This window comes from Alosa sapidissima, chromosome 21 (genome assembly GCF_018492685.1).
Source record: "Alosa sapidissima isolate fAloSap1 chromosome 21, fAloSap1.pri, whole genome shotgun sequence".
Taxonomy (NCBI): Eukaryota; Metazoa; Chordata; class Actinopteri; order Clupeiformes; family Clupeidae; genus Alosa; species Alosa sapidissima.
In genome coordinates, this window is record NC_055977.1 from 28,683,042 (window position 1) to 28,696,543 (window position 13,502).

Here is a 13,502-nt window from a genome sequence, read left to right on the forward strand (position 1 = left end):
ACGTACTATGGATGTGGCTCTCTTCTTATCTCCACTAGGCGGTGCAATGCAACAAGTCCAGATGTGACAGGTATAGCCTATTCAAGCTATGTAAGGTGAAGACGCTTGTTGTTTTGTTGTTTATTCAAATAAAGCCTAAAGAAAATTCTAGACCTCCAATGATGGTCGTTCTGAACCTCTGAATACACAAGGTTACTAAAATATTTCACATAGTCTATAATTACATTTTACATTAGGCTATTAACATGACCATGCAAAAAGTAACCAACTAAAACCCCCTAAACAACTAAAAACAAAATGGCAAATATTCGTTTAACCTCGATTCTATTAATGATATAGTCTGTGTCATAGGTATTTGGCATTTTGACAACAAAATCAGATTATTATTATTTTTTTAATGATTCTAATTTAAAAGTCCTTCAACAGAACACCTGTAATGGACGCTTGGGCAAGAATGCAGCAGGCTAACCTTTTACACCACGCGAAGAACATGATACAATATGTTGTTGATGTGGACGTTTGGGTAGGAAGAATATAAAGAATATTAATATTCTTATGTATCTTCTAAAGGATAATAGAAGAGACAATCCTCCACACGTGAATCAACCCATGAAAACATTAAATAGACTAGGATATACAATAAATCAAATCGTTCCCAACATGCTTCAATATATCTGAAATATATAACCAAATTCCAGTGTATTTCCAGTCTGTGTAATAATCCTGGCTATCTATCTATCTATCTATCTATCTATCTATCTATGTATTTAATTAACAGAGACTAAAGTGAATACGCACAACTGTCTGTTCCGAGAAACTCAATTCACAAGACATGGTGCGCGCCTTCACGTAACTGCATAATTGGGTTCATGGGACTGAACTGAGGCCAAGCGCGCGGACACCACTGCGCCAAATAAACAGGATAAGGAGTTTCCAGATTTACCACATTCACAAAATAAAATATTTAGATAAGAAAATCATACCTATAACAACTTTTAAACGAATCGACTAGCCTACTTACATAACTTAATATTTCCCAGAACTTGATTAGCCTAATATATCTCCCTGCTCAGTTAATGTACAAGAAACGAAGACCAATGCAATTTTTGCTCTTTTAAGAAAGGATGTACAGCTTGAAGAGAGACACATTTTTCTTAAACAGAATGAGTAACTGCCTGTATGTATTTAATAACATTAATTTCTGTACGCTCTATTGTTTATCCTAATGAACATAAATACTTACTCTTTTTCCCCTCGACTTGAGCGATGACAAATGCGCAGATGAGCAAGCATATACATTTTAAAACCTCCATAGCTCCTTTAGCGCGTGCAAATTCACCCTCCCGTGTCTTATTACTCGAGGATTTTTTAGCGTCCACTCCCGGGTCCTTCTTGTGCCGTCTGATCGCACAGGCTCCCGTGCACCTTTCCCCCCCTGCGCCCGGGCCATAATTGAATAGTGGTCATGGCGCGCGCAATCATGTGACGACTTCATAACGAGATGCATCTCATGTCTTATTAGTGCGCTCGCTCGCGGGACTCACGCCACTCATGAAAACTCAGCTGCACAGCTACTGTACCCCCTCACAAACAAAAATCCAAATGGATTTAAACAATCCAAATGGATGGATTCATTCCCTCCTCTCACCTCTGGTGACCCCGAGGAGCGTTTTTGTGGTGTCGTCACTCCCAATTTCACAATGACACACTCATTCTCATGACAAAATCTGATGGAACCTCATGCATCGACCATGAGTCAGCCAGGCGCGACCTAAACGTCCCCTTTTCTGTCACAGGATCCAGACAAGCTCTGCACACGTGCCAAATAACATCAGATTATATTCACTGGACAACGTTGTCAATGGTCACAAAATGTTTTATAGCTTATGTTAGGCTCACAAAACATGTAGCCGAATAGGATTGAGGCACATTTTAATGAATCACATTTTGACAATGGTTATACAATAGTTATTATTATCTGAGAATCTAAACTAGAGTGTAGACCTAGACTTACTCCAAGTAGCCTAATGCAGCAGTTCACCTTTCTCAAATGAGCAGTAGGATATTAACTACTCAAAGGACAGGCTGCTATAGGCTACACATATTCTATTAGGTCTCCAATAAGCCTGGCTAATTGACTTCAGTATGTCTGCACAGGCCAGCTCAACTTCATGAGGGACAACTACTTTTTGTTCAGTGCCTTTTTTGTTTACTTTTCAAGTGAGTCTCACTCACATCTGTAAGAAGATAGGCATAGCAGTGAGTGTGAGCCCTTATAGCTGGCAATCTCAATGGAAAATCATACTTTTAGGAGCTTTTCAGGAAATGTAGGCTATGGATAGCAGACAACAGTAGACAGAAGAAGAGGAAGATCTGCATTCCGCAAAAGTATCCTCAAGGTACAGAAGAACACACCTAACAATGCATGCAGGGCTGAATTATGCCAATACCCATTATTAATTAAAATAGAAAAAAGAGCTTTCAAATTCAATTCAAACACCTGTTGTTATAAAGCCAATAATCCAACCAAGTAGTCAGCCTCAGGACCTTGCCACCCTTCCTCAAACAATTTGGCCTAACCAATTTACCAAACAAAAAACAAACAAAAAAGAAAAAAGAAAAAATGAACTTCAGTATGATTTGGCCCTAAAAAGAGAGAGTACACTATATGGCAGACTATTCACAGTCACTGATATCAGACAGTAAAACCTTTACATGCTGTGCACCAATGGCAACCAAGGAGTTTCACTTCTTGACTGAATGCTGCCAATGGTAAGAAATATGTAAACAATTCTTTCCTAAATTAAGAAAAAATGTACCCAGACTTTCAAAACTTTAAGAACAACCAAAGTCTAAGAATACTATTAGGCGAGTAAGAGAGTGCAAGAGTCACAGCAAGATATATAGCCAGCAGCCAGACCAATGGATACCTTGTCTTAGCTGAATTACTGAACCTAAGCAGGTGTGGGCCTGGTTAGTACTTGGATGGGAGACCTCCTTGGAAAACTAGGTTGCTGCTGGAAGTGGTGTTGGTGGGTGGCCAGTAGATGGCACTCTTCCCTCTGGCCAAAAAAGATCGATCCCAATGCCCCAGTGCTGTGACGGGGGCACTGCACTGTAGGAGATGCCGTCCTTCGGATGAGACGTTAAACCGAGATCCTGACTCACTGTGGTCATTGAAGATTCCATGGCACTTATCGTAAAGAGTAGGGGGTTCCCTGGTGTCCTGGCTAAATTCCCAACCTGGCTCATTCAATCTGGCCCCCTAATCATCCCCCACTGTAATTGGCTCATTCACTCCCTCACTCTCCACCTCAAGCTAGTGTGTGGTGAGCGTTCTGGTGCATAATGGCTGCCGTGCATCACCCAGGTGGGTGCTACACATTGGTGGTGGTTACTAGTGAGGTCCCCCCATCCATGTGTTGTAAAGCGACCTTGGGTACCATGAAAGGCGCTATATAAGTCGAAGGTATTATTATTATTATTATATGCTTGCCATATAGGGATCACCTCATCAGTGAAGCACACAAAGAATCAAACACATACACAAACACACACACACACACACACACAGTTATGCACACATAGCCACATACACACACACACACATCCACACACACAGTCATGCATACCCATACACACACTCACATACTCTCCCATCCACTCTCTCTTTCTCTCTCTCTCTCTCTCTCTCTCTCTCTCTCACACACACACACACACACACTGCTGTTGCAGTACTGTATGATGATGTTCTGTCTTTGTTTTCTTTCCTTCACATACTACTAACTACCTGTACAATTAGATATGCTTTGTCAATACAACGTTTATTTTTGTCATGTCAATAGCCTAGCTCTATGAATCAAATTGAATTGACAGAAGAGGACAGAAATGGACTTTGAAAAGGCAGCAGAAGACAGAGGAAGGAAATCACACATTTATTAACAATACATGCAAATATTTTATTTATACCCAACATATTGCACACAAATAGGCTACTTGCAAATCAGCATTATCAGTATTATTTGCATGTAGGCAGCATCCTTCCCACACGGGGGCGCTACAACACATCCGTGATGCACAGTCCAGTAAAAAAAAATCCCCAATGAAGGACAAATTATTTCCGTAGTCGAAGGTCATGTACACCGGTGTGTGTGTTGGTTACACATGACAGGAGTTATGAAACAAGATGATGTAAATACATCTAACATTGATTGGTGAGTGTGTCGAAATCAATTACGTATACATACTTGGCAGTAATACGTTTGTAGGAACAACTGTTAACGACCATAATGGTAACATTATTGGTGTTGTGTAATGAATGAATGTATGCTAGCCGGCCACTTGATATATCTCCAAGTAAGTCATCCAGATTAATGAGCACTTTCCGAGAAAAAAACTGCCTGGAACTAGTTTACAAAGTTGGGCAACGGGGGTTAAACATCTACTAAAATATCAGAGAAAGCTGGTTTGCTGATGATAGTGTCGAACGTTAGCTACCTACAGCGTTAGCTAGCCAAGCAACAAAGAGGTTGCTGCTCTGCTAGAACTTTCACGTTATTTGTCTACTTATAAATTCATTGTCATTATGTCCACAGAAGGCACTCGCCATCCTTTGCTGACTGTTCACAGCCACAGACATTCTGGTAAAGTTAGTTATCTCAAGGAGGCGAGATGAGTGCTACCTGTTTACTGAACACGGCCGCTAGAAACCTCTTCTCTTCTGGAATAGCAGGTTTTCTTCGACCGGGCACATTGTATTCCTGCACTTTCTCAAGGTAAGCCAGTCTGGAATCTACCTCTTGTTTATTTTGGGTGCTTAACCTGTTTATTATGTGCAGTTTGTGGTTTATATTCACATTGTGGTCTACAAGATCGGGGTACAGAGTATCGATACATAGTTGTTAAATCATTTGTTAAGCATAGTACATTCATGGATTATTGTGTAAGGCCACAGGCCAGCATTTTGTTTGTTCCTCTGGAAACGTCTACATTGTGTCTCATACTTTGTTGAACAGTTTGTTGTGTGTCAATCATATGATTAACATTACTTTTGGTTGGAAATGATGTGCTGTAAACCATGTCATGAAATATACCAAGGCCTCCTAGGGTTACAAAAAGTCCATCTCTCTCCAAGAGGAGGCACGTTTGTGAGGGATTTCATGTTGTTGTTTGTGCTTTGTGTCCTGATAAACAGTATTATTTTATCACATGCACTCTATCCTCTTTGTTGTAGACAAATGACGACGCCTGGAAGGGTTGACCACTTGCAGAGAACGGCCAGTAACTTCAGACAAATGGTGTGTGTGTATTAACACTTCCTCCCAAACACAGCCTCGCATACTGATTTTGACTGTTTGGGATCTGGTATAGAGTTGTTTTGGCCAGTCTTGGTAAAAAGTGTAAGAAGCTGTTTGAGTCTCTCCCCTACATCAAACCACTAGTCTAACGCTTCTTTGAGCTGTGTGATGTCATTTAACAGCTGTATAATATCATCTAAGGGGACGGCATTTTGATTGGGAGGTCATCACTTTATTTTTTATTTCATAGGCAAAAACGATCATTCAGGCCACTTGAATGTGCTTGTGTTTTGGTTTAGTCATTTTTAAAGTCACCGAGTATCCCTTATTTAGATCTCGAACATGCTAGTTAGCTCTTGTTTGCCTACAAATGTCAAAAACTCCCCCCTGATTGTGTCAAGTAGCAGAATACACTTTAACACATCTCATAGTAATTATTGACTTGCTGGTGAGATGCTCAATAGTAACCAATGTCTTATAAAACATATGATGGCAATAGATTTCTGGAGCTAAGGTGTAGATCTGATCCAAACCCTTCATACAATTATTGAATGGAGACTGCGAACCTCTCCTACAGCCATGCATTACCTGTTTCCACTGGCTGCTGTGTCAGGGGTGAAATAATCTTAAACCACATAGCGGTACAAAATATGACCGCCGCTCAGTCCTGTACATCCGTTCAGCGAACATAAATAACACTAATCAATTTGTATCCATCTTCTACTCCATCCCCACTCTTGAAACTTTTGTATATGCTTGTTTGCATTGCCTGTGTATGTGTGCGGGCTGCACAGCAAGTAGCCTGCTGGCGCTGCGAAGGTGAATAGATTTGTAGCACTAGCCAAAAAATTTGAAACATTGTTATAAAACCTTTAAAATCTCTAAACAATCACAAGTAGGCAGTGGTGGAGGAAGTACTGAAACTCAGTACTTAAGTAAAAGTATAAATACACAGAGAAATAGTTACTTTAGTAAAAGTAAAAGTACCACAATGACAACCCTACTTAAGTAAAAGTAAAAAGTACCTGCTTTTAAATGTACTTTAAGTATTAAAAGTACTTGCATAATGATTTATTCTCTTAATATCTATATTCTATGCCTCAGTCATTGCAAGCGCCTCTGATTTATTAATCACCACTATGTGGATACTGTTTTTAGAATTGATTTAGATTAAGTGTTAGTATAATTTGTATTTTTGTAATTTGTATTTTAGTATATTTTTATATATTGTATTAAGTGTTAGTATAATTTGTATTTTAGTATATTTAGCATATTCTTTATCTTCTACTGTCCTTACTGCTTAGTTGTGTTTTTATATTATATACTTGAATTACTCTTTCTGCTGTTAAAGAATGTGTTTGTGTTGTATGTATGCTGCTGCTGAGACCTTGAATTTCCCCTGGGGATCAATAAAGTATCTATCTATCTATCTATCTATCTTCTAAAAGAAAAATCAGTATGGGCTGTGGCATTTTAATTAAGCTAGTTTTGCAATTGTGCTTACCATCTGTGGCCTACATTCTGACCTACAATTCTAGAGACTGTAATTCTGGTTATCTACTAGGGTGATCTGCTGATTAAAATATCTCGCAAAACACGAGAGCCTGAAGTTTAACGGGGTAGACAAGGGAAACGTTGGGTGGATCGTAATGCCAATTCTGCTGATTGAACAGAAATGTTGCTAAGAAAGGTGTCTATGATTAGGTTCAGTTTCACTTGCGCAGACGCACATAGACATTGAATGAGCGCTCACGTTACTACCCCCCAATTGTAGGCTATGCCTCTTTATTTGATCACACGCAATTAAGAAATAATTCCTAATCTGGAAAATGTTACGTTTTTTTCGGCCAGCGGTTCTATAATAGTCTACCATTCATTTGTGCCGCAAATGATCAGACGTGTGACAGAAGCATGGGCATAGCCTGTAACTTTGCTGATCCGCAGATAGCAATCTCATCTGAGAGGAGGCCCTAACGCTGCAAATAACAGACAGAGAACACAGTTGCATGTCCAGTGGAGCCATGGGTCTGGTGAATATAGCCTACCGAATGCAGATGGCTACAAGCTCACGCTTTGCCTGGTCTAGACTAGAAGCTTATGTTTCAAAGATTTAGAAGCTGGGCACGTAGCGCTCCAGAATCTTTGGTAGCAACCCCGCCGCCCGGTAAAACAAACGTGTTTGTCAGAGAGAAAAAAAACTGATCATAAAATGTATCTTAAAAAGGAACGATGGTGTTGTAGAAATGTAGCGGAGTAAAAGTACAGATAATTGCTGTAGCAATTCGTTACTTCGTTACATTCCATCCACCACTGCAAGTAGGGCAGTTCAACACAGTTCATCCATTGCAACTGGACTGATGAAAGGTCATGTACACCTGTAGGCTACATTGTATTTGGGGAAAGCAGAAGGTATCAGTTTTACATTTATTTATTTATTTATTTATTAACAAACAAAACAATCCCTGTCATTTCCATGCAGTTTTCAACAGCTATCAAGAAGAGAGGTCATGCCATGGATTTTTGTTAATGTTTCTTCTTCTACATATGCACGATTTTAGTCATCTTTAGTTCATATGATATTCAACTTTATTGTCAATGCACAAATTAAATACCAATAGTCTAAAACGAAATGCAGTTTTACATCTAACCAGTGGTACAAATAACTGACATGTCCAAAAGGGACTTCATGAAATGCGTCGCTAGACTGTTCACATTTTAACGGGCCAAGTTGAGAGCTGTGTCCGTTATTGTTGATTGTTCGTGGGAAAAATACTGATGGCCCCGGACCACTGACCACTGGTTGAAAACACCTGGCTTACAGTATCAAGCGGACTTAAGCTGCCACCTCTTGGCGAAAGGTTGTAATACATTTCACCCAGCTGCATGAATCACAGAAAGCGTGAATGAAGTGGCCACTTCTAAATAGGACCCACTGTACAGTAGCTGAAGGTCTGTGGCTAAAGCAGCCATAATGAAAGCCATCATTGTTTGGATACTTCCCACACACACACATGCTTTTTAATCGCATAGACTACAACTACCAAGCTGGAATCAAAGCACATCGATTCACCTCTCACAGTCACACCCTAAACAAGCACTTCAAACAAACAAAGTCTCATGCATGTATAGCCATAGGCAAAATTGTATCAGACGTAACGTTAGTAAATCATCCATCGCACAGTATAGATCAGTGGCTGAAATCAATTTGCTTGGTAACCGCATTTATGGTTTTCTACAAATACACTGGTCAATAATCAAATTGGCCTCCATCACTCAACCTTTGCTAACGGTAGGCCTAACATTTTTTTACCTAGGTCGTGGGTATACAACTTGTATAAGATTAACGTACCTGCAGTTAAAATCAAGCATGTCCGATAAACATTCTCAGATTTATTTTGGCTTCAAGAAGAAATGGGACTTAGATTTCATGTGAAAATCATCCTACCCTTATTAGACGTTCTCTGCGGTAAACTACAGTGTTGTCCAGCGTCTTTCCAACCCACTTTAGATTAACTTCCAACCAAATTACATCTCACTGCAACGATGCGTCATCTGGTGGACAAACGACTATGTAACGCCAATGCTGGAAATGCTGCCAAATGATGAATATTTGGTTTTCCTTTAATCTTACTAAATTTGTAATTATCTATCGGCCGTTCTAATTGCCAATACCGATAGTATGTGCGTGCCTGTGTGTGTGTGCGCGTGTGTATGTGTGTGCACCACCATCTACCGGCCAATGAGTGTACAGTCACTAAATGTACAAATAACTTCATTTTTTTAGACCCCCCATGGATGAAATTCTATGAAATGGCATACCTCCACAGAATGTCAGGTTAATCATACACATAAAATTTGGTGCAGTTCTGAACATCTTAACTGAAGAGAGGGGCGATTAAAGCAGAATGATATTGCATTTTCATTTTTTACAGGGGGGGTGCAAATCACAAATGAGTGATTATGGGCTAGGTTGATGTGGGCCCTTGAGACCAACATACCATAAAAATGTCTTCATCCTCGGTGCCACGGTTCAGGTAGTTATTTAGGATAAACTGCATTTTTTGGGTTTCGGGGGGCCCACCACGGGTTTGGAACCCACAGTTTGGAATATGCAGAAGATGGTGTTGATAAACTTTTCTGCAGTTTTGACATATTGTTGACCATCTACTGAGGATTTGATTGGGTGGAGGAGGACGAGGAGGAGGAAAAGTGTGCAATGTGCCTTTCAACCATTGGGAGGTGACATTGAACAAATGCTCTTCAGAAAACAAATAGTGTCACAGAGCACATTACTCATGTCATGTGTATTGCTATTGATGTGGAGGGGATGACGCGCAACAGAAATTGATAAGCGCAGTGTGAGCCTGTAACTTAAGAGAAACATAAAAGCAGCGATCTCGGGTTGAAACTAAAGGCTGAGGTCCTGAGCTGAGATTTGGTTGAGTGTCTGTCAATGATTGATGATGTCATCAATGTGTTCACAGGACGTCTTCCCTGCTCGTGTGTGTGGTATCATCAACGAGTCGGCGTCTATCCGCAGACTGCGTCTGGAGGTACCGGACCCCAACTTCAGCTTCAGAGCTGGACAATGGTGAGGACATGACCTCTGACCTTTCACCTGTGACCTTGACCCTGCCCTTGTCTAACTCTTTTTAAAAGTGTGTGTGTGTTTGTGAACACTCGAGAAGGATGTTCTGACTGACCTGGGACCAGATGTGGTATAGAGGTCATGTGGAAAGTGGTTATTTGGCATTAGCTGTAGTCAGGAGCAGTGTTGTGCGTGAACGAGTTCAAAAGAACGCGTTCATTTAACACGCTAATTTTTTCGTGAATGTTGAACTGAACGCAACACATTTTTTAATAAAGAACTTGAACGTGAATTAGTTCACATTATGCGTCATGAACGGCAGACATCACTGTAAATGAACGTTGGAATTTGTTTTCCATTGAAAACTGAGTGACATCTGTTTTCTCTTTTGAAACGAAAGTTCCTCCCTCTATTCTCGCTGGTGCCGCTTAAATCATGTATCACCAGACAGAAATGGTTTTGACATTGTGTGCGCAATGCATTGCGGGCAACGTAGTGTCCGGCTGAGAATAGTTGAATAGCATACTGGCTTCTGCACAACGTTACCCGTGATGAATTGCAGCAGAGCGGGGTAGGCATAGCAACGACGAGAGCGCGGAGGGCTGGACTTCATTGCACTAAGTATAGAACTGGTCTACCTTGTCTGTACTGCTGCAAGTTTCATCACCTGGTAAGAAACCCACAATTGCAGTGTCATGAGCAAATGTAGACAATGAGCAGCTTCAAAGAACGTATAGTGATTTCTAGCTCGTAGTGTGAAAAAAAGTATTTATTTGAATATCTCACGAAAAAGGTAAAATGAACTGAACTTTGAACTAGTTCAGAATTAAAATTGTGAATAATATTGTGCACTTTAAGCATGTATGAACTGAACTTGAACTAGTTCAGAAAAGCTGTGAACTGGCACAACACTGGTGAGGAGGACCTGAAAAGTGTTTTTGCTGCAGCCAGCCAGCTACAGTGCTACACTCTGGGGGCATGTCTGTGAGCTTACATGTTCAGAGTGTAGCACTGTAGCTGCCTGGCTGCGTTAACTGCTGGCTGTAGCAACTCAAGCTTTTTTTGTGTGTGAAACGGAGATCTGTGTGTGAACTCGCCAGATTTCATGAATTGTCTGGATGACTCGGTACCAGTCAGCAGCAGCAGCAGATTCAGGGGCCAAACTTTGAGTTGAATATTGTGTGTGTGTGTCTCTCAAGAAGTTCCATTCATCACGGTATGAATATTGGGAGGGTTCCATTGGCTGGTTGCCCCTATATATCTCTCTGTTCCTGTGGTTCTGGGGTATCTGTGTCTGCTCTGTAAAAGCATCAGCTAAATGCATAAATAAAATAAAATAAAGTGTGTGTGTGTCTAAATTCCTCCGCAGGGTTGATTTCTTCATTCCTGGGATGCAGAAAGTGGGGGGGTTCTCCATGTGCTCGGCCCCTGGTCTGCTCCAGAGGGAAGGCGTGATCGAGCTGGCCGTCAAGTTCACAGAACATCCCCCTGCACACTGGATCCACACCAAGGTTGGTGTGCTGAGTGTTTCAGTTGTGGACTGTGCCTTTACATTCCCTTTTGATATGTGTTAAAGCTGCAGTTGGCAAGATTTTTTTGATCCTATTCACTGAAACCGACACTATGCTCCAACAGAACAGCATAAATCACCCGGTTTTGGAAAAAACCTGCACTTCTACCTCCACCTAGAGCCTGTTATTTGTTTTACAAAAATCCACAGCTCCCGGTTCTTCTGGTCCAATCAGAGCAGGGCTGTGTGAGATCTAACTGTCTCAAACTCGATGAGAGGGTGCTCGGTGGTAGAGGTGGAGGGGCATGAGAGTTGTAAACATTCAAAATTTTGGCCTCAATCTGTCAGACTTACCAACTGCAGGTTTAAGTGTGTGAGGATCAGAGGGCTATGTTGACTGTACTGTGTGTGTGTGTGTGTGTGTGTGTGTGCTCATCTGTCTCCTTCTCAGTGTGCGTTGGGCGCCCAGGTGGCAGTGCGAGTGGGCGGAGACTTCTACTTTGACCCCACCCCTGACAACAGCCCATTGGACCTGCTTCTGATTGCCGGGGGCGTGGGGATCAACCCCCTCTACTCGATGCTTCTACACGCGGCAGACCTGAAGCGCCACTCACACACACACACCACTGACCGCACATACACACCAGGACACACACACCTCCTCTACAGCGCCAAGAACACACAAGAGCTGCTCTTCAAGGTATGTGAGTGAGGTGTGTGTTTGTGTGTCTAAGGAAGAGTATTTTAAAACTACGTACATATCCTCATGAGAATGTGCACATGTAAATAGGCATGTGAGATTAAGTGTGAATGAGAGGACATGAATGTAAATATGAAAAACTGCTTATGTTCATCTAGAGGAATGCTGCTTAATGGGATTGTGCGTGCGCGTGGGTGTGTTTATTCCCTGGGTCTCCAGAGCTCAATCATAGAGGTGTGTAAGGAGTTTCCTGAGACATTCTCCGGCAACTTCCACGTTACGCAGCAGACAGCAGAAATTGAGCAGGAGCTTCAACCTTACGTTAGATGTATGTCACACACACACAGAGCACAATAAACATGAATATATTATGTTTACCAGAGCCTGTAATTGTAATGGGATACAGCTTTGGAAAAAATTAAGAGACCACTGCACATTTTTGTAATGTTATCCTACAGTCGGCAAGTGACATTCGAATGAGTTGACGGTCATATTCCAAATGAAGAGACCACTGCAAAGTTGAATTTGACAATCAGCTCATTTGATTGTCATTCAGCAACCATAGGATAACATCAGAAAAATTTGCAGTGGTCTCTTATTTTTTTCTAGAGCTTTATATAATGTACAGAGCATCAAGGAATTGCTGTTAGTCACTGTGTTTCTCTCTGTGTGTGTGTGTGCAGACGGGCGGATATCAGAGGCGCAGCTGGAGCATTGTTTGAGTGAGCGGACGTTCTGTTACCTTTGCGGTCCTCCGCCCATGATCGAAAGCGTGTCGAACTTTCTGCGCTCAAAGGGCCTCTCCGAGGATCGCATCCGCTATGAGAAGTGGTGGTAGATCCTTCCCAGAACCCCTTGAGAACCGGACCGCATCGGACCCATCTGGGTCAGAACCCTGACCGCTGCTGCCTGCTGCTCTACGCTGGAATCAGGCCATACACAACAACAACAACAACAACAACAACAACACTCAATGTTTCCATGGAGACCCTCTGGGGATGATGGACGTGTCCTGAGATTATTCTCTGGACGGAAAATAAGACACACAACTTCACATTGGAACTTTTTTTTTCTCTCCTGCCTTTTCCCTGAGTCTGAGTGCAGTTTAAGTCTCCAGCTTGTAGAGTACTGCATGCTTTAACCTGGATCTGGGACTGCCTACCTAGCGCAGGAACAGAGGAGAGAGGACGTCGCCAAGCAGCTTTTAATCTGTGTTTTTATTCTTTTGATTTTTATTACACTCAGAAAGCAGATGCTCAGATCAGCTCAGTGCTCTTTGTACAGATGGACTCATGCGAGAGGAAAGTATTTATGGAACATTGCACATAGAAATGCAGTTGCTGTAATGTTAACAATGAACTTCTCCAAGTTGGGTTTTTAAATATAAGACAATTGTGGGCCATTTCT

General features: G+C 41.5%; 2 protein-coding genes across 4 annotated transcripts in view; one reads left to right on the plus strand and one right to left on the minus strand.

Annotated features, from left to right (window-relative positions):
- gpnmb (glycoprotein (transmembrane) nmb) overlaps positions 1 to 1,379 on the minus strand; it is an 8,763-nt gene extending 7,384 nt beyond the window's left edge. For all 3 annotated transcript variants that reach the window (XM_042076742.1, XM_042076743.1, XM_042076741.1), the window contains exon 1: positions 1,244 to 1,379. In XM_042076742.1, coding sequence (XP_041932676.1) covers positions 1,244 to 1,313 — 70 coding nt within the window. In that variant the 5' untranslated portion in view covers positions 1,314 to 1,379. The remainder of the gene's footprint in view (positions 1 to 1,243) is intronic.
- Positions 1,380 to 4,120: 2,741 nt separating this feature from the next.
- Positions 4,121 to 13,497, plus strand: oxnad1 (oxidoreductase NAD-binding domain containing 1). Its single transcript, XM_042075699.1, has 8 exons — positions 4,121 to 4,214; positions 4,596 to 4,775; positions 5,234 to 5,297; positions 9,782 to 9,888; positions 11,255 to 11,396; positions 11,847 to 12,095; positions 12,315 to 12,423; positions 12,779 to 13,497. Exons 2-8 carry the CDS (start codon positions 4,672 to 4,674, stop codon positions 12,931 to 12,933), a joined length of 930 nt encoding a protein of 309 aa, XP_041931633.1. The 5' UTR covers positions 4,121 to 4,214; positions 4,596 to 4,671; the 3' UTR covers positions 12,934 to 13,497.
- The last annotated feature ends 5 nt before the right edge of the window (positions 13,498 to 13,502 follow it).

Bases quoted from the DNA above. Each gene is read 5' to 3' on its own strand.
- oxnad1 (XM_042075699.1), top strand. From the start codon at position 4,672: ATGAGTGCTACCTGTTTACTGAACACGGCCGCTAGAAACCTCTTCTCT. The intron at 9,889-11,254 runs GTGAGGACATGA...ATTCCTCCGCAG, and splicing joins AGCTTCAGAGCTGGACAATG to GGTTGATTTCTTCATTCCTG. The intron at 12,424-12,778 runs GTATGTCACACA...GTGTGTGTGCAG, and splicing joins GCTTCAACCTTACGTTAGAT to ACGGGCGGATATCAGAGGCG.